The sequence below is a fragment of the Triturus cristatus genome, chromosome 10 (assembly GCF_964204655.1).
Source record: "Triturus cristatus chromosome 10, aTriCri1.1, whole genome shotgun sequence".
Classification (NCBI taxonomy): domain Eukaryota; kingdom Metazoa; phylum Chordata; class Amphibia; order Caudata; family Salamandridae; genus Triturus; species Triturus cristatus.
The window spans coordinates 632,510,778-632,533,557 of record NC_140593.1 but is presented as its reverse complement, the minus strand read 5'-3'; the positions used below and the strand labels follow the sequence as shown (position 1 = coordinate 632,533,557).

General features: G+C 44.5%; 1 protein-coding gene across 2 annotated transcripts in view; it reads left to right on the top strand.

Moving 5' to 3' along the window:
- GTF3C1 (general transcription factor IIIC subunit 1) overlaps window positions 1-11,083 on the top strand; it is a 1,956,011-nt gene extending 1,944,928 nt beyond the window's left edge. For both annotated transcript variants that reach the window (XM_085632176.1, XM_085632175.1), the window contains exon 37: window positions 10,674-11,083. In XM_085632176.1, coding sequence (XP_085488302.1) covers window positions 10,674-10,898 — 225 coding nt within the window. In that variant the 3' untranslated portion in view covers window positions 10,899-11,083. The remainder of the gene's footprint in view (window positions 1-10,673) is intronic.
- The last annotated feature ends 11,697 nt before the right edge of the window (window positions 11,084-22,780 follow it).

Here is a 22,780-nt window from a genome sequence, read left to right as displayed (position 1 = left end):
CAGTGGTGACCCTGGTTCTCACATACTTAATGTGCGTTCCCTTTGAGCCTCTTCATAACTGTCCTTTACGGTTATTAACTTGGCACACTGTCTTCCTGGTGGCTATCACCTCCGCTAGGTGTGGGAGTAAGCTCCGGGCACTTTCATGTAAACCTCCTTTCCTGGAGGTTCATCCGGACAAGATTGTGCTTCGGCCACGTCCTTCCTTTCTACCAACAGTAGTCCCTGCCTTTCATCTTGGGCAAACAGTCACTCAGCCCACTTTCTTTCCGCCGCCGCACCCTTCCAGAAAGGAAGGGAGGCTCCACCGTCTGGACCCTAAAGGTGCGCTTTCATTCTACCTCCACCTCACACATCCGTTCCAGGTGGATGACCTGCTCTTTGTTGGCTACGTGGGCGCCAAGAAAGGCCGGGCTGTGCACAAGAGCCCTATTTCCCACTGGGTTGTCTTGTGTATTCCAGCCTGTTTCATTTTGGCTATAAAGGAACCTCCGGTAGGATTGCATGCCCATCCGACCAGGGCGACTGGAGCTACTGCAGCATTGGGACGCGGTGTCACAGGCCAAAACATCTGTCAGGCGGCCACGTGGACATCGCTGCACACGTTCACTAAGCACTATTGCCTTCACAGTCAAGTCCGGAGAGACAGCTTCCTTGGCCGTTCGGTTTTCTGTGAGTTTCTGGTGTAATCTCCCTTCGCAGCCCCACCACCGGTTTTGGGAATTGTTTGGGTATGTATTCTAAGGTAAGGAATCTGTCACTAACGTGTCTCTTTCAGATGCACAAGTTACTTGTGTAACGATATATCTGTAAGAGACATTAGTTAGTGATAGATTCCTTACCGCCCGCCCATCCTCCCCATTCTGCAAACTGTTCTCTAGGGTTTAGGTCATCCCTTTCAGGGCCCTAGTTCTATTGCACCAGTATTCAGTCTCTGGCATGGCTCTGTGCGAGGAAAAGTTGTGTACAGAACTGACGTCAGCGCGTGTGGGCGCGTCTAAGTAGCTCCGACGTCATCTCGGCGGCTAAGACGCCAGCGATGTACGCGGAGCCGTACAACAACGCCTACCGACGGACAAGGTTACTGCTGATGAAAACTTTTCGGATCCAGTCTGACGCCTGGGGATATTCTAAGGTAAGGAATCTATCACTAACTAATGTCTCCTACAGATATATCGTTACACAAGTAAGTAACTTGTGCTTTAGGGGCACATGACCTGTGGCTGTCTTGTGTCATTCATTTGTCAGGTAACTATAACAGTTGAAAGAGTTGTAGGATAATAAAGATTTAGTATGTGTGATCTTAACTGTTTATTTTGTTTTACATATTTTGTCACTCCTGAAGAAGTCTCTGTGTCTACACGGCGAAACGCGTTGGCTGCATTCGCATTTCACATTATATGAAGAAAGTAAAGAGTATCCTCTTCATCACAACCAATTTTGTGGAGACTGTGAGAAGTTGGCCTGGTATATGCTGACCACTAAATAAAGTAGGCACCTTGTACCAGTCCAAACAACCCTTATTGATGATTAAGTTAAAGACCACCTTTATTGAAAGCTATCCTAGTGGTAGCTATGGAGAACAGCCTTCACACTAAGTCTCGAAGGAATGTAAAGCAGCTTGTTTGCAGCTTGTTTTACCAGATCACAGCCTCCTGAATGATCAAATGAAAGGAGAACTACACAAGAGATATATAGAATATATGTATTTATTACTAAATACTCTCTACTAACCTCTTTATGAGATTAGAGCACAAAGTACACAATATTAAATCACTAGAACAACAGTAAATAGCACAATGCACAGCGGGCTCCAGGGGGAGACCGAACCATATACTAAGAAAGTGATATAACAACCACAACTTGACTAGACACAGTGTCTAGAGCACGTAGAATAGCTGGGACCCCAAGGAACCACCCAAGGTAGTGACACAGGCGAACCATCGGAGGACGAGTGCAGTGTGTGAACACAGGCGCCAGCGTACAACTCTATGGGAAAGTCGCGGTTGGAATTTTAGAGTTTAAGGACACTTCAGAGAGGACTTTAAGAAAACCCTTTCAAACATTGAAGGTTTTAAGGCCAGCATCTTTGAGAATACCGAGATACCTGTGTAACCTATCCTAGAGGAGCCAGGTGCATAGGGGTCAAGTGATGTCGGAAACCTTCGTCGTTTTCAATGGAGTGATTCGAAAATGTGCTGCTGCCGGGAAGATGAAGTGTCCGGTGGGATCCAAGCCTGGATCCGAGGTGAGAAGAACCTGAAAGCAGAGGGGACAGAGTCTGGGTCACTTCCGAGTGACCAGGGGCCCGATAGACGAATGCCCACCGATGTTGGGTGCTTCAGGTGAGAAGATACGATGCTTCACTCTGCAGCCACGGGGACCAGGAGATGTAGACAACGACCAAAGTCCGGAGGTGAGCTGTCCGACGAAGGATGTCGAGTGCTGGGGGGGTCAGTGTCCGGATTGAGCACCAACAAGACTTGGCAACTGCAACCCACGCGGGCAGAGGAAATCAGCTTTGGTGAGGACCAGCAAGGTCTTGGGGACTCTCCACGCTATGGAGTGTCAGGGCACGTATGGGGCAATCAGGGAAGCCCAAAGAAAGTCAGTTACCTTCACAGGGACCCACAGGCCAACGGAACTGGGATCGCATAGGGACCTCGAGCTGAATCACGAAATACCAGCACACGGAATACTCGTGGAGTGTAGGCCGGAAATCTTCCCTGGAAACACTGCTCGGGGTCAGGACTACAAGTAGCCCAAAGCACAGTCTCAGGGATCGCCGAAAAGCATATGCTGCTGCAAAACTACACGGTGCACAAGGGTTCGGGTTGCACGGTCCCCACGAGGGATACTGGTCTTAAAATTGCTGAGAGAGCAGATCGACCTCAGAGACCTCTGGAGCCCACCTCCTGTGTTGCAGAAATCTTTGGAGTCCTCAGGAGCTCGGGAGATGAAAACCGGTCAGATGCGTTTAGGGGCCTGCTGCTGCAGGGGAGTAACTCCTTTACTCCAAGAGAGATTCTTCAGTCATCCAGCGTAGTGTAGTTCGTCGAAGTCGTTGGTTTCTGTAGCATAGTGTAGTCGAGGTAAAATCTAAAGTCCTGTAGTCAGGGGTTCCTACTTTATCCCCAAGGAAGGGGTGGGAAAAACTCTGGGAACCCACCTATGGGAGGGTCATGACAGTGGGGTGGCTACACCCATGTCCTTTCCAGTTTCGCGCCAGAGCAGGAGCCAATGACTCCTGCAAGCGGTTTGAACTGGACTACGCACAGGGACACCAAATGTGCCCCCAGTGCAGACTTCAAACACTCTGAGTACACCCACCCAGCTCCGATTCACTAAATCCTGTCTGGGAGGTGGTCACACCTCCCTGTGACAGGAAACCTACTGTCAAGCCTTCCCCTGCTCGAGCTTGGCTCAGCAGCAGGAGGGCAGACTCGTGTCTGTGGCTGGCAGCATCCATTTTGTGATGCCCAGGTCGAGAAAACTGGTACCGGGTAGCCCGGTGACCCACAGTAGTGGTTCTAGAAGGGAGGAATCATACCTCCCACACCAGTTACTGGTATGGAGGTATGATTCCAAGGTGTTTGACACCAAACACGACCTATTTCTAAGCAGCCGTTTTAAAGTTTGCATTTACCGCGAGTTTATAATGCACTTAAATATATATGGTTGGCTGCATCACAAACAACCCCGGAAAATAGGTTCTGAAGGCTGCAGAGGGGCTCTGCTCATGCAGGTGCACCCTCTCACATAACCCAGCACCCTACCTTCATGATTGATCAGGCCTGCCATAGGGGTGACTGATAGGTTTATATGTGCAGTAATAAGGATAGATATAGTGAACCTATATCTAAGTAAGGGGTGCATGCACCACCTTACACAGGCTGCAGTAGCAGACCTGTGGTGTGAGTTTGAATGGTCTCTCAGGGGTGGCATAATACATGCTGCAGTCCCTGGGAGGCCTCTGGGGTACCAATGCCCTGGGTACATGGTGTACCATATACTAGGGACTGAGAAGGGTACCCCAGTATCCAATCTGGAGTGTACCTAAAGTACATGCACAACCAATTTAGGGAGAAAGCAGAAAAACTGGGGTCCTGATTAGCAGGATCCCAGTCAGACTAGTCAAAAACCAGCAAAACACCAGGAAAAAAGTGGGGGTAACCATGCAGTCAGATTCCACCTTCCTACAGAGACATTTTCAATGCAATGACTCAATTAGAATTGTTTAATTTCTTACGGAGTACTTCATATTTGTGTCTCGAAGACTTGTACAAGATCTCATTTTGAAGTGATGCAGGTATGCCGAAGCTTTCCCTCATGTTTTCATTTACCAAAGTAACTACTAATGTAACTAAAACCCTCTATTGGACTCTCCTACTTTATTGGGGGATTCTTTTGTAAGCACCTTATGAGGAGGACAAGTTGAACAAAAAACTTTTACTAAGACAGGCCATTCCCCAGTAATTGGCAATGTTTTGTTTTTAAGAGACCCATTCTGATGGATACTTTTAACTGTAGATTCCTCACCTTTAAAATATTCCCCATGTGCCAGACTAGATATAGAATTTTCATACAGTGTTCCTGCATTCCGCTAAGTGGCGCCGCGAGAATCAATGTGCGCCTCATTCTGCTGTGGAAGTGGAGAGGAGCTGCATATCAGCACCACTATTGAGCGCCGACTTCAGTTCCTTTCTTTCCACAACTTCAATTGTACATCTGGAGCTCCACTCCCGTCTCATCGGTTGACAAATTCATTCCAAAATCTTTTTTATATAGCGCCTGGGGATCCAGACTTTCCTATGCAGTACCAGGCTCCTCAGAGCTTGGTTGTCCAAGCTTCCACCAGTAAAGTCAACGATACACAACCCCTCCAGACAGGGAGTAGAAAAGGAATTAGGCGTTTGGACTGTGAATGTTCTCTTCCATCAGCTTGTCGATGCAATATGCTTCTTAGAGTGCTCTATTCATGCCCTCTGGGCCACGGCAGGTGAGATTTTGCCGGAGGTCCCAAAGGAGTTTCAGGCCTCCTTGCTCAAACCATTGCTGGGATGCAACACAATATGTGAAAAGGGCTGGTCTAGATGCTATTGACTGCTTGGGGCACGTGATGGACACTAGTGTGGTGCCCCATTGCTATTCTGGAAACATGTAGGCGTCTGAAATAGATGTCTTTTTCATGGGTCCCCACCTTTTTGGCGAAAAGGCTGATTCTGCCCTCAATGCTTTGAAGAAATAAGATGAATAGCAGCTGCGCTTTCCTGAAGGGAATAACGTCCCCACTAAGCACTCCAAATGAGAAATTCAAATTATATGTTTTCTCTTTATATCCTCTTGGGTTAGTAGTAACGACGTAGTCAACAATGTTGGTTACCAAACTTCATTTATTTCAATTAAAGTCTTTAAATTTATACTGTTAGCCAATCACCCTACCATTGTTCATCTTTATGCATTTATTGAGAATCCCAATTCATTTTGGAACTGGCCCTTCATCAGGGGAATATGTCCTTAAAGGTGATCCATAATTATTATGAAATCCAGTTACATGAATGCTGTCACAGACGGTGCTTTCTTGAAAGTTAGTGTACGTAGGGTAAATAATTATAATCAACCCATTTCTACACTTGGAGTGCGACAGTGTCTTTATTCACAAGTTCTATACCTTGAAGAAATAAAGCCACAGTGTGTTCCTTTGGTCACCCCCTTCCCCTATCCCTACAGTTTCCTCAGGGGGTTTTGACCGTTTGAGACTACTCCAGAAGCCTGGTGTATGGGCCCTACCAGGCCCCACACCACCGTCACAGCAGTCTCCACAGTATTTTGTGGTCAGGGATGGTAATCAAGCAGACAACATGAAGGTCACTAGGGGCACCACTTCATCCACTCAGGCAGCTGCTCTGGCATTAGTCTCCAAGCATCTTTAGTTTGCCGTAGCGGCGCACAGTCATTCTGTGGAGGGCAGGTTCAGACCTATTCTTTCTAGATGGCAGGCCATCACATCCATCAGATAGGTCCTCCAGATTGGCCCGCAGGTCTATGCCTTTCCTTTTTGACCCACTTCAACTTTGACCCACATCAGAGCGGCTTCCAGAGGAGCACCTTTCCATCTTGCTGCAAGAGGTACAGGCTCTACTGGCCAAAGGAGCAATTGAGAAAGTGCATGCCTCAGAAGTAGGGATGGGATATTACTCCTGATATTTTCTTGTGCAAAAGAAGGATAAAGTCCTTCATTATATTTTAGATTTCACCCTCTGAACGCTTTCCTTCAGCAGGACAAATTCAAAATGTTCACTCTGGCCCAAACTTTTGTCTCCCCTGGATCTGGGTGACTTGGTTATTGCCATGGATCTGTAGGACACATACTTTCTTGTGCCTGTCCTCCAGTCCAACAGACGTCACCTGTGTTTCAAGGTCCGCCAAGATCATTTTCAGCATTCAGGCTCCCCTTTGGCCTTACAAATGCTCCTTGGGTGTTCATAAAAGTGATGGTGGTGTTTTTACCACATTTCTTTTGAGTTAGGAGATTCCAGATTTCCCCTACCCGGACGACTAGCTTTTGAAGGCGGGCTCGCCACAGTCACTCATTGATCACCTCTATATGACATCTTTGGGGTTTCTCGATCAACAAGCCAATGTCACACTTGACGACTCCACACAGGCTTTCTTATATAGGAGCCCTTCTGGACATGGTGACATCTGTCTATCATTGAAGGTCTTCTTGCCATCCATCAAAGGAAGGTCGGTCAGTTTCTCAGACAGCACTACCGCCATGTACCGCAACAAGCAGGGCCGAGTGGGGTAGGGCATGCCTGGCAGATCACAAATGGGGTTGCAACCCTAGGTGGTGCAGTACATTTTCTGACAGGGAGGAAATCCCTGGCTGGATCTTTTTGCCACCTTTGAGAACATACAGTGTCAAATCTTCTACATGTTGGAGTTTCCGAGAACACTCACTCTCTGGCAGACACATTCAGGCTAGAGTGGAGCTATAGACTTCTGTACCCTCTTCTGCCACTGCTTTTGCCTCTCTTGCCCTGCGTTCTAAAGAAGTTCAGGAATTACCAGGTCCAAGTCACCCTAGTTGCTCCTGATGGGACCAGGAGAGTGCAGCAACCGGTACTTCTGGCATGAACATCTGACCTCCATGTGTGGAAATTAGGCATCTGCAGTTAACTACGTTCGATCTAACACTCGAAGTTGTGAATTTCATCTTTGCTGGCTGGCATCCCTCTACAAGTCCATCTAAAATAGGTGCTGGAACAAATTTGTGGTCTGGTGTGGAGTCCACAATATAGACCAATTACAAGCCAAACTGTTTGCTCTACCATTTGTGTTATCTCAGGCCCAGCAAGGACTTAAGGTGGACGCCATTAAAGGAAATTTGTTGGCCATTTCAGCCTTTTTTGCATTTACCAGATCACCTGTCTTTGTTTAAATCACCTGTTGTGATGAGGGTCATAATAGGGTTGACAGATATCCCCCCCCCCCCCCCAATTCTCTGTGATGCCATAGTGGAATTCAAGTTTGGTCCCAGCTTTCCTAATGTGTACTCCCTTCGAGCCAAGGTACAGCAACTCACTGCATCTTCTGACTCTAAAGACTGCTTTCCTCATTACAATTGCTTTGACTCAATGCATGAGTGAGCTTCAGGCTCTCTCGACCCTAACACGTTTTTCTAGACAAACTGGTTTTGAGGACCAAGGCAACCTTTTTGCCAAAAGTAAATTCCTTTTTACGTTGAACAATCCATCTCCCTTCCAGCGTTCTTGACTCTGCCTCTCCCTTTGATGCCAAAAGAGCCTGGAGCTTTCATATTTGATCACACCAAAGACCACTGTTTGAACAGTCAGCTTTTTGTGGGGCTCTCTGGGGCTAAGAAAGGTAAGGTGGTGCAGAAAAGGATTATTTTGAGGTAGATGGTTACCTGTTTCCGTGTCTGCTACATATTGGCCAAGAAGCATTCCCCAGAAGGTCTGAGGGCTCTTTCCACCAGGGCCAAGGCTGCTACCACTACGTCAACATGTGGAATGCCTGTTCTTGACATCTACCAGGCCGTGACGTGTGTTAACGAAGCACTGTTGCCTTGACAGCAATGTCCGATGGGAAGTGCATTTTGCCCATTCGGTTTTGCAGGACATTTTGGTCTGAGTCCTCTCTACAGACCCTCCACCTTTTGGAGTTACTGGTATGGTATCTATTCTAAACCAGCAGAATTTGCAGTTGGTAGTATCCATCGGAGGAGCCAGTTACTTATGTTTGGTAACAATCTTTCTGGTGGATACTCTATCAAACCACAGATTCCTCACTGCCCTCCCACCTCCCTGTTCTGTGGAATAGCCTCATTTTACCATCTGAAAACGGTCCCAAATTAGAGATCGGCACACTTCTACCAACAATTGTTTTGTGCTGCACGTCTAATGGTAAAGAAAGAGTCTACTCAAGAAACTGACATTGGTGCAGAGGGGTGGCACTTATATGCAACTTCAGTCTGTCACTTCTGGGATGAAACAAGGCCTGCAAGGTGTTGCGCAGCACCTCCAGGCGGCACGCAAGAGCTCTGCTGTGAAAACTTCGGGATCCAGTCCGATTCCTGGGGAATATTCTAAAGATGATGAATCAACATTTAGAGTATCCACCAGAAATAGCGTTACCAGAGGCTAGTGACTAGTTATTTTAAGCATTAGGGATTGTTGCTGCAGTCTCAGCAGCCACAATACATTAATGACATAGGCAGAAGAGGGTCCAAACCACTTCTACAGTGAACTTTACACTTGCACACCACTTATGTTTTTTTCTTCTCACGCTCATTAGCAGTGGGAAACACAATAATTTAGCAAAGCTGAGAGGAAATAGGCTGTGAACACGACACCTTTTCATGTTTAAAACATTGGCATCCATAGTTTATCTGTACAATGTCAACTGTAAGAGACAATGGTTTATCCATTTTACCATGCTCGTGACTGGCAGCTCTTCCAGTCCCTCAGAGAGGGTTATTTCCTGACATTCTTAAAGGTTCACATCTGACTCTCTCCTTCAGCCCTCATTCTGGCATTTTCAACAATAAGTGAGATGTCTTGTGTTGAAAGCAGCTATCCCCATGCTTAGCAACCACATTAAAAAAGGATATTGTGTCAGATATTTTCTGCTGCCCTTGGAGGAATGGGACTTGCAATCAAACTTGAATCTGAGATCTTTTAATACATTTCTCAAACTGGAAACATTCAAGACGTTCAGCTTGTCTCTGATATTGCAGACCTTGGACCTGGAGGACCGGTTATAGTGCTTGGATCTCCAGGGTGCCTAATTACATATTCCCAACAAGGAAGTGTCTCTGGAAGCTCCACTGCTTTATAGTGGATTGAATGCTTAGTTGTTTCTCAATTCTGCCTTTCATCACCGCCGCATTTTTCAACAAGATCCTTTTTTCTGTGCCTGCCTTCCTGAGATCAGCCATACAAAATATTCCCACAGCTAGATCACTTGCTAATGAAAGGGAATAATTTGGGTATGATGGAGAAACATCTGCAAGACACCTGTGTCCTGTTGACCTGGGCTTCTCACTGAATTTCACCAAATCATTTTTACTCTTTAGCTATACCTCCAGTGTATCAGGCTACCTGTACACATTGAAGGAGGGCATCTTTTTTCAGACAGAGGGCGCAGATCATTCAGTTCTCCTGTTACTTCCACTTTACCAGTGGCAAATCCAACCTCCTTCTCTGACTTTCCACCTCCTGGGGGATCAGTTGACTTCATTTTCTGGTGATGTTGTAAATGACATATTAAATGAGAGCTGAGATTCTAGTGTCATCAATTATTGATAAACCTGCTGTAAGAGGAACAAATGTCTTCATGATTGATGCATCCCCTGCCAGTTAAATTGTCCACCTTGAACGAATTGTCAATCAGCAGGACTAGTCTTCAATCAATCAATCAGTCGTTTGTTAAGCGTGACTACTCACCCTTAAGGGTCTCAAGGCGCTGGGGTGGGGGGTTGGTATATACAAAAGGAACATGGCAACTTGCTGCAGCTCACAGTAGTTGATGTGGCACTCCTTCCACCTCTAGAATAGGAAAATGAAGATTAAACACTACCACAATGCACAAAATCAAAGAGGATATGTGTGGTCGAGGCATCTATGTAAAGAGAAACTGTAGACCTAATTAATGCCCTGAAGCCTAGTCACCCTTCATTTAACACCTCTTGGTAGGAAAGGCAAGTTATACATTTAACAGAAATTGTATAGTGCTCATTCACTTAAGGTATCGTCTCAAACATCTTTGTGATTGAAATTATAGAGCTAATCATGTGGGAACAACCCGGTCTTCAAGCATTTCTTAAAGACAAGGTGTTAGTCTTCAGGTAGATGGAATACGCATCAGAAAACTTTAACGCACACACACTCATGGTAGGTACCATACTAAATGCTTGATATGCTCCTTTTAGATACGTTCAAGCTAATTGAAATTTCTTTAACTTAAACTTTTGTATGTTTTATTTATTCACTAGGTAGGGGCACTGTGGGATAAAAAGGGGCTATTCTTTAAACATAATATTTGTATGTGATGTGTAATTTCTATCAGTTGTTGTTCTATTATTGGAAACGTTGTTTTGAATACTGAAAAAATAAAATACTGTTTGAATCTCTGCTTATATTTTACAGGGGTTAGAAGTTATTGGGTGTGTCAAAAAAAGCTACATTGAAAAGTCTTCAGCAGTGGTATCCCTCTTCTCTTTGCCTATAATTGAAGAAGAAATTAAAAACCCGAAACTGCACCAGAACACACTACATTTTTACGAGCCCACAATTGATTGTACATTAAAACTTGGCAGAGTATTCCCATCAGAATTGAACTGGAATAAATGGCTGAATCTTATCCCTGTTTAAGAAGTAACTGTATATAACACCTTTTAACTTAAAAGCAGAGAATTCTAAAGCATCTTTGTGGTTTGTTTTTGTAAGTGGTAAAGTTTTTTATTTTACTCATCATTTGCTTTAAGTACATTGTCTACTAATTTATTTTCAAATTGCCATTGGCTCCACTCTTGCAAAATAAATATTTTTAGATTGATTGGGCAAGTTTCCATTTGCTTAATGTATGTGTGCTTTTTATTTGTCGCAAAAACACCAGAGGATTAAAATAGAAATCCATTCCTGAGCAGCTAGCCTTCCTATCTGTATAGAGGGAATAACTGGGCAGATAAGAAGGTGCTATGGGAAAAGGGAAGAAGGACTTCATTGGAGCGTTTTCCGAAAAGTTGCAAGTCAAAAGAGAAATGACTAACTTTGTCTCAGTTGTTAAACTAAACACTCATTGTACATATCACATGGACGCACTCTCAATAGTTCATTTTTTCAGCAGTCTAGATACTGAAATAAGGGTACTCATGAAGTGAATCCAAACAACTCTATTGGAACGTTATAGTCCAAAGTCCATATTATTATGGTTTTCGAAGTTCTGCACTGGCTCAGACTGAAGCAAACGACCAATCCAAAACTCTGCATATTGGCTTAAAAGCCTTGGGCTTTAAACGGAATGCCTAGTACACATACTCCCCTAGCCGCCATCTTAGATCTTGTCATTCTTTTTTTATCCATTGACAGTGCTAAATATGCATTCCTAGGGCGTAATGGTTCAAATTTGCATATTGAATGCATATTTTGTATATTCACTTCTCATAAGTGCACGGACCGTGAATCTCAGGTTTTAAAATAAATGCCTTTTTTTGCTCTCTTGTGTAAGCTGATGGAATGTTTTGTGTATTTCCAAAATTGCCTTATTGTCTACTACTGCAGCCTAGGAAACTTTACCATTTACTTAGAGCACTGTAGTGTTCGGCCACAGGCTCTGTGCAGGCCGCTCTGAATAAACAACAAGACATTTTACTATGGTTTACACTGCAGGCTCAACTGCTTCTGGTAGGTGTGCACCATTGATTAAAAACAGGATAACAACACAAGGAATAAACCAAATGCATGTGCGGTATGTAGGGTTGTCACAATATAAGGAAGGTACCATGATCCTCGGAAAAGAGATGGGTATATATCAACATACACGCAAACGTTCCCTTTTCCCAAGTTTGAAGAGAAGACCCTAAGACTAGTGAATCAGATAAAATAAATCTGTGATCTAAATGTATAAGGACAACAATACATTTCCAACTTGCTAAAGTACAAAATCATGTGTGAAGAGAAACAAAATGTAAATATAAAATCAAACAATATTAAAAAGGAATGCTTATAAAAAATGAGCTTATTAAAAAGTTTTATCAATGATACCACAAAATTCACTGTAAGTGATTAGCTAGAAAATACTGTTTTTACATTATTAAAAAACATTTGTCAATTTACAAATATTACTAAAAAGAAAAACAAACTTGACGCGGTGTTTCGGTGATTAAGTATTTTGTCACCTTCTTCAGGACAATAGAGCAATTTAAACATCTGAATAACAATAAAAACATTGTTAGAAGCAAAGAACATTCCTTTTTTCTACAAATAACACACATTTTTTTAGCAACTTAGGATAATAGTTCTCAGTGACCTTTTATCAATGCTATATCGCGGTTATTTACAGTATCTGAGGGTTCTACTGGTTATTTTAAGATTTTATTTTAAAAAAATGTATTAAAAAAAATATAGCAGCACCATACCGCTGCCTCACATGAATTATTTAGTATGAATGTTAATATTAACGCGACATACCTTTGGTCGGGACTCTGTAGCCTCTAGATTATCATATTTGGCTATCAGGGGGAATCAATTTCCCATGTGTCGTCTTTAATGACCTTGAGGACACTGTTACTCCTCCTGAAAGGGTATGATAACACCAAAATCATAACCTCTTCTCAATCTAGTTTTTTTGCAAAAATGTTTTACAAGTGAACCCTGAATTGGTCCACCCACCTGTATACTCTGTATTTCTTTAAAAAACAGTTTTATTAAATTATGGGTCTCATTTTCAGTGTATTACACCGTAAATAGCTCTACAAAAAAATGGTTACACATTAGTCGGTCACTTTTCTTAGTCTCTGGTTTCGCAAAAATATTAATGAAGCAAACCTCATTGAAAAAGATATCTGCCCACCTGTATAATCCACTATTTCTTTGCAGACTTGGACTGTTGATGGTCGCCTTTATTTTAAAAAAAAAATGGTTCTGTTCACTGTTAAGTAAGAACATAAGAGACCTTGTGTTTACTGATTGCCTCCTCTGTTTTTTATATGTTTTGCAGGGTGCATTGTACGTAAAAGGTAGGACATGCCCTGATGTGTGTGGCGTGATCTGATAGTGAATTACAACCTATTACGTTTTTCACTATTGGAAGGCTACCTGTTCCCAAAGACCAGAATGGGCAGTTTGATTATAACATCTTACAATCCTAATTGACTCAGGGAACTAGGTAGAGATTCGAGTTTAGTATGCCTGCACGAATGATAAAATGCATCTTTTAGTGAAGTTGGTTTTAAAATTCTGTGTTTGAAAATACAACTTTTAGAAAGTCAGTATTTTCTTACCTAATCATCCAGCCTGCCTCTGCTAGAGTGTGTATTGTATGTTTGGTTTTGTGAGTGACAGGGTCTGGGGGACGCCAGGAGACAGGGTGAGTCAGCACTAGGCTGAATAGGCCGATCTACCTGAGGAGTGGTGGGAGGAGTAGCACCTGGGCCTGAAAAGAGCTGTGCCTTCCTTCCACAATGCTGGCTCCACCTCCTGTGGTGCGTCTGATGACCCTGGCTTACTGACAAAGAAAGAAGTTGTGCCCTGGCAGAATGCACCCGAAATCGGTTTGGACTAGGTACAGGACCCTCTGCCTTCAGAGGACAAAGGATTTCTGAGTATAAGTATTGGGGCCCGGACCCCAATACTTTAGATCACTTCTGGGAACACAAGACAAACCTTTGCCGAGGAGAAGAACCGAAGGAAGCGGCAGGAGTTGTACTGCCCCGCTGCCAGTGTGCTGTAGTGGGTTGGCCTGCAGTGGTGTCTTCATTTTCGAGGAAAGGAGAAGGAACCATTTAAAAGGAACTTCATCATCTTTCAGAATATTACACCAAGGGCTTGAATCAAGCTTGCCTCTTGTCTGAAGTCTCAGAGATACAAAAGACTTCACCCCCTCTGTTTGCGTGTTGCTGGAACTTGCTGTTTCAGTCGCTACAGAGGAACTCTGCAACTCTTGAGCCAGCGAAAGTTCACCGCCATCTGCATCGAAGTTGTGAGCGCCGCTCCGACTTGAACCGTAGACCAACGCCGCTGCTGTGCCGTATCGACTCCAAGACCAACATCTACACCGATCATCGACAAAGGTGACCAAGAATCCATCGACCTAGCGACATCGTAAGGACCTGTGGTGCTGGTGCCTCCGCAACGTCACATCCTCTCAGGACCGACGCCTCCCCTGCCTGCATAAGCATCCAGGATAACGACGCATCGCTTTCCGCCGAAGCAAGGAACCGACGATGCAATGCGCCAACGACATCGCATCTCCCCGACGCCTTGAACTGTCATTGTTTACTTTCTTCAGGTACTGTTCTGTGGGATTCTGTTTTGACTCCGGGCCCGAGGTGGTGCCAACAATGGAAGGGTGGCAGTGGAGGTTTAGAGGCAGGATCTCTGTTTTATCCTTGTTTAAGGAATAACGAGAAAAGCAGTAGAAACAGTCAATAATATCCATAAATATTAATATATCATCTGCATACACAGCATTTTTATGGGTTATGCCAACAAATTGTATGCCTGGGATGTCTGTTGACTAATTTAACATTATTAAAAGTGGATCAATAGTCTAAAGGAATTGTAGAGGGGAAAGTGGGCAGCGTTGGCGGGTGCCCTGTTGTAGGTTGGAACGGTTGTGAAAGGGGCCAGTTAATTTTAATTCTAGCTGAAGGATTGGAGTATAAAGCCCTGGTCCTTCTGATAAAGGGAACACATAGGGTGTATGTAGATAGGACAGCTTCTACATATGGCCATGACACCTTATCAAAGGCCTTCTCTGCGTCCACTGCTGTACTGCTGCTGGTGGCGATAGTGGGCTGGAAACTTTTTCGATCATATCATAAGCGGATGTTGTCACAGACCATGCGGCCTTTGATAAAACCTGTCTGGGTGAGATGAACCAATTTGGGTATTAGGAAGGATTTTGGCATGAATCTACGCCTCCATGATATTTAGGGAGATCGGACTAAAGTGTTTACGGTTAGGGTGATTTTTCCCATCTTTAGGAGTGACCACCATGTTGGCTTCGGAGGCAGAACCCGACACTTAACGAGAGGTAGTAAAATGGTTTCGGGCAGACTCTAGTGTTTCTATAATCATTGGGAACAAAGGTTTTATAGAAGTTAATGGGAGGCTGTCTGGTCCTGGTATTTTACCTATTGGGATACTATTTATTGCAAGTCTGTTCTTGTCTCTGCTGATTGTAATACTTCGGGATAGTTGCTTTTCAATAAAAATGTGCTTTATTGGGGGATTACTAGACAGACATCCTTGGGAGTATTAACGGATGGGGTGTATAGTTTGGTATAAAACTTTTAGAACGCTTTCCGGTTTTCAGCTTTTGTTTGTGATTTTCCTTGCTCATCTTTGATACTCTGGATAAGGTTGGAGTTGCGTTTGAACTCCAGCTATACAGCTAGTGAGCTACCTGACTTAATTAAGCCCAACAATGTTTTGCCCTTCTGGGCATGTACCCAAAGATGAGCATGTTTACTGATGATGGTGTTGATTTCATATTTGAGTCATTTTGATGTCGCCAGGTCTGAAGTGTCGTTATTTGGCCTTGATCCCAAAAGTTAATTTATCTAGGCTTGCTTTAATTGCTATTCTTCCTAGACATGCTGCTCATGACTTGACCGCTGAAAAAGCATTTCAGGATGTCCCATAGTGTTATTGTGGAGGATGTTGAGTCTTTGTTTTCCTGAATGAATTGGGCTAGTTCTTTGTGGAGCTCATTTACAGTGACATCGTCTTCCAGAACCTCTGTGTTCATATGCCAGGTTGGGCCATTTAATTGAGTGGGGCGGATCAAAAGAGTTATTGAAATGGCTGCATGGTCTGAGATTTTGATGGGTTCTATGGATGCAAAAGATGTGTCATGAAGTAGAGAGGGGTCTAGCAGGCGATAATCGATTCTAGGGAAGATGTGTGGTGGGGAGAAGTGGTGGGGAGAAGTAGATCAAGTTGCATCCTGAGGGGTTATGCAGTCTCCATACGTTGATTAGAACGTGAGCTGTACATACGAATTAAATCGCTTTGTGGACCTTGGCAGTCCTATATCTAAAGACAGATTGTCTAAGGTGGCGTCCATCGGCAAGTTGAAGTCGCGGAATTGGACAATCCGGGCATTGAGAAGGAAGAGTGCAAATTTTGAAGATAAACTGTACCAGAATTTGGGGTAGTCTGCGGTGGGGCGTAGATATTTACTGCATAAAATTCCGTAGTGCATGCCTTTGTTATCCGGTTCTGACATATGATTTTGGGAGATCAGTGTGATTAAACAATTCTTTTTAAATTGTTGCAGAGCAGGCGATATCGGATACCCAACTAGAGCACAAGGACAGCGCATCTTTGTAGCCAATCCTGGTTTCCTATAGGAAAAATAAGGCACTTTTAAGGGATTGGCAGTATTCAGAAAAGTTCCTGCGTTTCACAGGATGGTTGAATCTTTTGGTATTAAGGGAAACAATCTTGAGTGTTGGCGTACGTTGGTCAGCCATTTGATTGGGAGAACATCTAGAGAACATGTCGTGGAGTGAGACCACTAATTGTGGCAGTGTAAAGGGGAACACAAATTCGGCACGTGACAGGGGGTGATGGAGACAATACAGATAGAGAAGAGGGAAAGAAAACGGAAAACCATAAAGTAATGTAATACAATAGTCCCCCAATGGAGGAGTAAGGTCTCTAGGAGCTGAGGTGTGGGATACAGGGCAATGGGTATTGCGTACAAAAGGCAGAAGGGGGCCTTGTGCCCGCTGCATCAAACAATTTGGGGAACAGGGGAGGAACACAGCCAAGCTGGGCGTTAAACCTCTAAGGCAAACATATTTATAACATATCTCTAGCAAGAAGAAAATTGGTTTACATACACAGGTAGCACTAGATCGTGAACTGCGTAAACAACACTTACAAAGTACCTAGCCCGATGGGCAGCAGTAGTTACTGGTTTGAACTACGGATCAAGACACGGCAAAGGGAACAACCCAGGCTACACAGGGATTCCTCCATTCGAGGCTCTAGAATTTTTTCCCAGAGAGGCATTAATTCTGCGGGTTCTAGGAGTACTCTGTGCAATGTTGTGGACCTCATTCAGTTTTTTAAGGATTGCTTTCAGAGTGGAGTGATTCTCCTGTTTGTCTTTAACTGGTGATTCTGAAATTGAAGGGTCCTGTTTGGATCTCTTCAGGCCTCCCTTGCCCTCTCTGAAGGTTTTGAGGTTTTTGTTTTCAGCCATAATTATTGCAGATCGGATTGCTATTGGCGTTGGGTAAATTACTCTTGATATTGAGCTAAATACCACCAAGCACATCCTCCAGTTAATACAGCAGGGAAGATGTGGATAAACGGCACTGAGTAGAGAGAGGGTGGTGCCTGGAGTTGGATGGGCAGAACGCTCTTGATACTTGGGCGGTAGAACTGGAGTTGATTGAGTCAAGTTGTCTCTGACAGACTTGAAAGGTTGGGTTGGCCGTGTAGAATCTGTGCAGTTTCAGAAGCTATATGCACCAGTGCCCCAATGCGGCGCGCCCTTCTCAATGTGAGCAGTAGAGTCAAACTGATACTGGAGGGACATGTCTAGTCAGACACACCCCTGGTATTCCACATGTAATCCATAGGCACGCCACAGGTATGCCATAGAGGCCTCGGACATTCACACACTCAGTACTGTGCAGCACTGTGCATAGGAAGCTGGTACTTGGAGTCGGGGAAGTTAGATAATTCACAGGGGTTAGGGTTTATGAGGGTTGTCCTCACGTGCAAGGATAGAGACAGGCGTTACTTAGTTCTCAGGGCCCCCCAGTTCCATTGATGTTGCAGTCCTTGCGCTCCAGGGTGAATGAATGAATGAATGAGGGATTTATAGAGCGCATAGCTACCCGAAAGCATCCCAGCGATAAGCCAGAACAGAGAGACCGGAGAAGAAGTTAGGCATGATTACGGAAAGAAGTGGGTTTTCAAGAGTTTCCGAAACCGCAGATGGCAGGCTTCAGCCCGTAGTTTCAGGGGAAGGGAATTCCACAGTTTGGCTGTGTTTACCGATAATCGCCGTCCTCCTGTGCGTACCTTTCTTACTCTAGGTACCGTGACCAAACGTTCATAATCTGAACGGAGTGGTCTGTTGGCTTTGTAGGGTACGATTAAGTTCTTCAGAATGGGGGGCCCCTTACCCTGCAACAGTTTGTGTGCAATACATAGGGATTTGAATTTTACTCTTTCGCGTATCGGAAGCCAGTGTGGTAGTTTAAGTGCCGGTTTAGCTGACATTCTGACTGAGGTGCCTGTGAGAAGCCGTGCTGCAGCATTCTGGATCTGTTGGAGTTTAAGTGTGGTTTCAGTTGCACCCAGGAAGATAGCGTTACTATAGTCCAATCTGGACAGGATCAGTCCTTGGATCAGCAACTTCCTAGAGGGCTGTGGAAGAAGAGGCAAAACTTTCCGAGCCGATCGGAGGAGGCCGAAACAGGCTCCTGCCATTTTTTTTGCTTGAGTCTTGAATGAGAGATCCTGTTCCATCCAGACCCCCAGACTTTTGATCTCATTTTTTGGGGAGGGGGGTTCCCCCAGGCAGGTGGGCCAGATGTTCGGAGGCAGTGTGGATACTTTATGACCTAGTAACATGATTTCGGTCTTAGACCCATTCAGTTTTAGGGAGGATTCACACATACAGGTATAGATTTTTGATAGACAGGAGTGGAGGGTGTCCGGGCACTGGGCAGGTTGGGATAGGGAGATGACCAATTGGGTGTCGTCAGCGTAACTCATGATTTTGATTCCAAACGGGGCAACCACCTCCTCCAGTGGGGCCATGTACACATTAAATAATGTGGGGCTTAAGGATGAGCCTTGTGGTACCCCACACTGGAGGGGAATTGCCATTGACCGTAAGTTACTTTCCCAGACCTGGAAGGTGCGGTTGCTAAGGAATGAAGTAAGCCAGGACAAGACTGCCCCTGCTACGCCTATGTCTGTTAGTCGCTGAATTAGGACCTGATGGTTAACCGTGTCGAAGGCTGCACTTAGGTCCAGGAGGATCACTGCCACTGATCCTCCTGAATCCATAATGCATTTGGCCTCCTCAACGACTGCCGGGAGGGCGGTATCCGTACCCTGTCCAGGGCGAAAGCCCGTTTGTGAGTTCCGAAGAAGGCCATTGGACTCCAGAAAGTGGGAGAGTTTCTGGTTAACTAGTCTCTCTGCGATCTTGCTGAGTCCGGGGAGTAGTGAAATTGGCCTATAATTGGCCAATTCTGCCGTGTCTAGGAAAGGCTTCTTAAGGAGAGCTTTCACGATAGCTCTCTTCCAGGCAGGTGGAACCACTCCCTGTGAAAACGAGGCATTAATAAGGTCAGTGACCAGAATAGAGATGGTGGTTGCAATCTGCTTCAGTATCCGCATCGGTACCGGATCGCTAGGAGAACCGCTTTTGATGTCGGCCAGACTTTTGAGTACCTCGTCCACTGACACAGGACCAGAGGCATCAAGCTGAGTGTCGAGTGTTGTAGGCCGATTGTTTATATCCATTCCATGATCGGCTTGGGGCAAGGTGGCTAAGATAATTGCTGTGTTCAAAGAGATAACCACAGGATCAGCACGCAAATAGTGCGCTCATCTCTCATTCTGATTATAGGGTGCCGTCATCTTGTCCATCCGAGGCACCTCTACCTTCGCTGGGAGAACTATCTTTAAGGTTCCTGGGATCTGATAAAAGTGCAGTGCTGATGCTTTCAGGTCATCAGGACAGGGTTCCTCAGTTCCTGTGCACGAGGAAGTGTTAAGGGCTGTGAAAACAGCCGATTGATGCAGTTGGCTCGACGGAGCTTAAAAGGTAGCCACCATCTTGCGCGGATGCTGGCCATCCCCCATAGGTAACCATACCTAAGAAACTTCTGACCTCTAAGACATATGTTTGCAGGAAATCTTGAACCGTGTTGGAACCCGGACACCCTCCATCAACAGAGAATCTATATCCACAGAATTTGACGTTGCTTGTCAAAAATTCTCATTTTTCTAAGTGAACTAGGAGGCCACTGTCTCAGATTTGATGTAACAGAGCTCTCAGTCGATCATGGTGTTGTTCAATTGTGTTTGCATAAACAAAAATGTCACGACTGACGTAGAGCACACTGTGCATGTCAGACAGCATTTCTTGTGTACAGTTCTGAAACACTTCAGCACTAGAGATACTAAAATTTTGTTTTCTGTAAGGCCTTCCATTCTTCAACCATGTGTCAAGAATTAAATACAAATCATTAACTTTTGATGTAAAACATGAGATGGCCATTGTCACAAATTGGGTTACTGCTTGAGGATGGTGAAACTCTACTCAAGCAGCAACCACAGTTCTTGTCAGGATGAAAAACAGGCAAACCCCAAATTCACCTGTTGTTAACCTTCTGGTAGCTTGGCACAAAACAGTCCGGCTTAACTTAGTGGCAATGTGTAAACTGTATGGGTGGGTTAAATATGGTTATGCCAACAATAAGAACATGAGAGATGTCTGCAGCTAAATGTGGAGGCACAATATTGTGTGGGAGCAGTGTTTCATTTGTAAAAACATGAATGCAGAGCCCCATATGTTGCCTTTGGGTCCCATTGTTGAAAGCCAGGATAGCTATTACATTTTTCCTTCGCTACCCAATACTTTATTTTTTTTGTCTTTTTCTTGCAGGTTCTTTTTTCATTCCCTCTCTTACCTTCATCGTTGTTTTTTCTATCTCTCTTTTTCTCTAGCTCTGGGTCATGGTCTGTTAGTAAAAAAATGTGCCCACTCTTCTAAAATGGGTGCAGGTGGGTAGGGCTGGGTAGGCATACTTCACATAGAATAATGGTCTGACCTATTAGGAGTGCAGACAGCTAAAGCAATCACACCTGCATGGAAATGTGCTGCACATGGAATAGTACTCCTGGTGGATGGCAGACTTAGTTTGCTCAATCTTTGTGCTAAGGAAGTTTTACACTGACAAAAGGCAATATGGTTTTATGTGTAGCTTACAAAAGCATGAATCTTCGGCCTAAATCAGGTGTGCCAGCATAAACCCTTCCTGTCCCTTGGCTTCATGATTCATTTCCCAATCTCTTCAAGCATGCTGGATGGTTTCCAAATATGGCAAGGATTGACTTTGTGCCCCATGTCTTGGGCACTGATCTGTCTGACCACTCTGTCCACTGGTTTCTGTAGTTCCTAGGCTTTGAGGTGGCGTGATGATCATTAAAAATAAACCTGCATGCTACAAATAAGTCTCTACAGGAGTAGATTGTTAACTTAAACAGCCACATTGTCAGTTCACCACTGTTCAATATTTTACTTTATATTTAAGCCTTTTAGGGATTTCAAAATCCCCCATTGTATTATTTTCTTTTCTTATGTCGACCACTCAATTCTTGGGTGCAGAAATGTTCCTATATTTTTTTACTACTTATTCTTAGGATATTGTAAGGTGTGGAGTTAAAGCAGAAGGAACAGGCACAGGCAACTTATGTATGCTCTGCAAGTACTGGTTGTCCATGTACTTAAGGAGCCTTGGTAATATCTGCATGTATATACATCACGTAACAGCTATACTACAGCCTGCAGAAACACTACCTTAGCAGGCACCACAAATAAATGCGCAAGAGAGTAATTTTCAGTGTTTGTAGTTTGTTTTAGTATATAGACTGGTGTAGGAGATTCTCTCTTAATAAAAACTTGTATCAGAAGTTTTTCAGAGACTAAACTGGTAATGGCGGAAATGAGGGCACAGAACAATAGTAACTCGGGGCGGTGCCAGGCATGTGCAGTGTGGGCAGCTGCCCAGGGCCCTGCGGCCGTCTAACTACGATGGGGCCCCCCACTAGTCCATCATCCTTTTCAAATGGTGCCATTGTACAAGTTACAGATGGGCAGCCCCCACCCTTGGGGGTTGCAGCCATGGTGCAGCATGCAAAGCGGGCCCCCATCACCCAGGTCTGGCTGCCATGAGCTGAAAGGGCAATATGACACCCCAACCCTTTCAGCTGTTGCAGACTGGGCAGGGCTGGGTTTGAGGCCTTGATCAGCTTTCCTTTCCTGGCAATTCTTTCTCTTAGCCTAATCGCTGCATCTGCATGATAACATTGGTTAGGCAGCTACTTGAACTGGCGTGAGGTGTGAAGTTAGCCTTGCCCCTGCATGAATGAAACAGAGCATCCTGCAGGGCTGACAACAAAAACATAGAGTGACTTCACATCACACTTGGCGCTGATCACTTCCACTGAAGGGAAAGGGAGAAGAGCACAAATGGAGAGAAGGGTTATTTTTCTTTTCTTTGTTTCAATTCTGTTGTCTTTTTCTTCAAACAAGCATGTGCATCCAAAAGAAACATAAACAGAGTTGAACATAAATAGTAACTCCAGTTATAAATTCTTGGTGTTTTTTATTTAATTTACATGAAACTCAGGAATATTGAACAATTGGGTCTGTAAAAGAATAGTGGAGATGCTAACATTGAGTTGGGGAGGGAAGGAGGGCTGACCCCACATCCATCCTTACCACCCAAGGGGAGTGCAACAAACCCTCAAGATACATCCAAGCT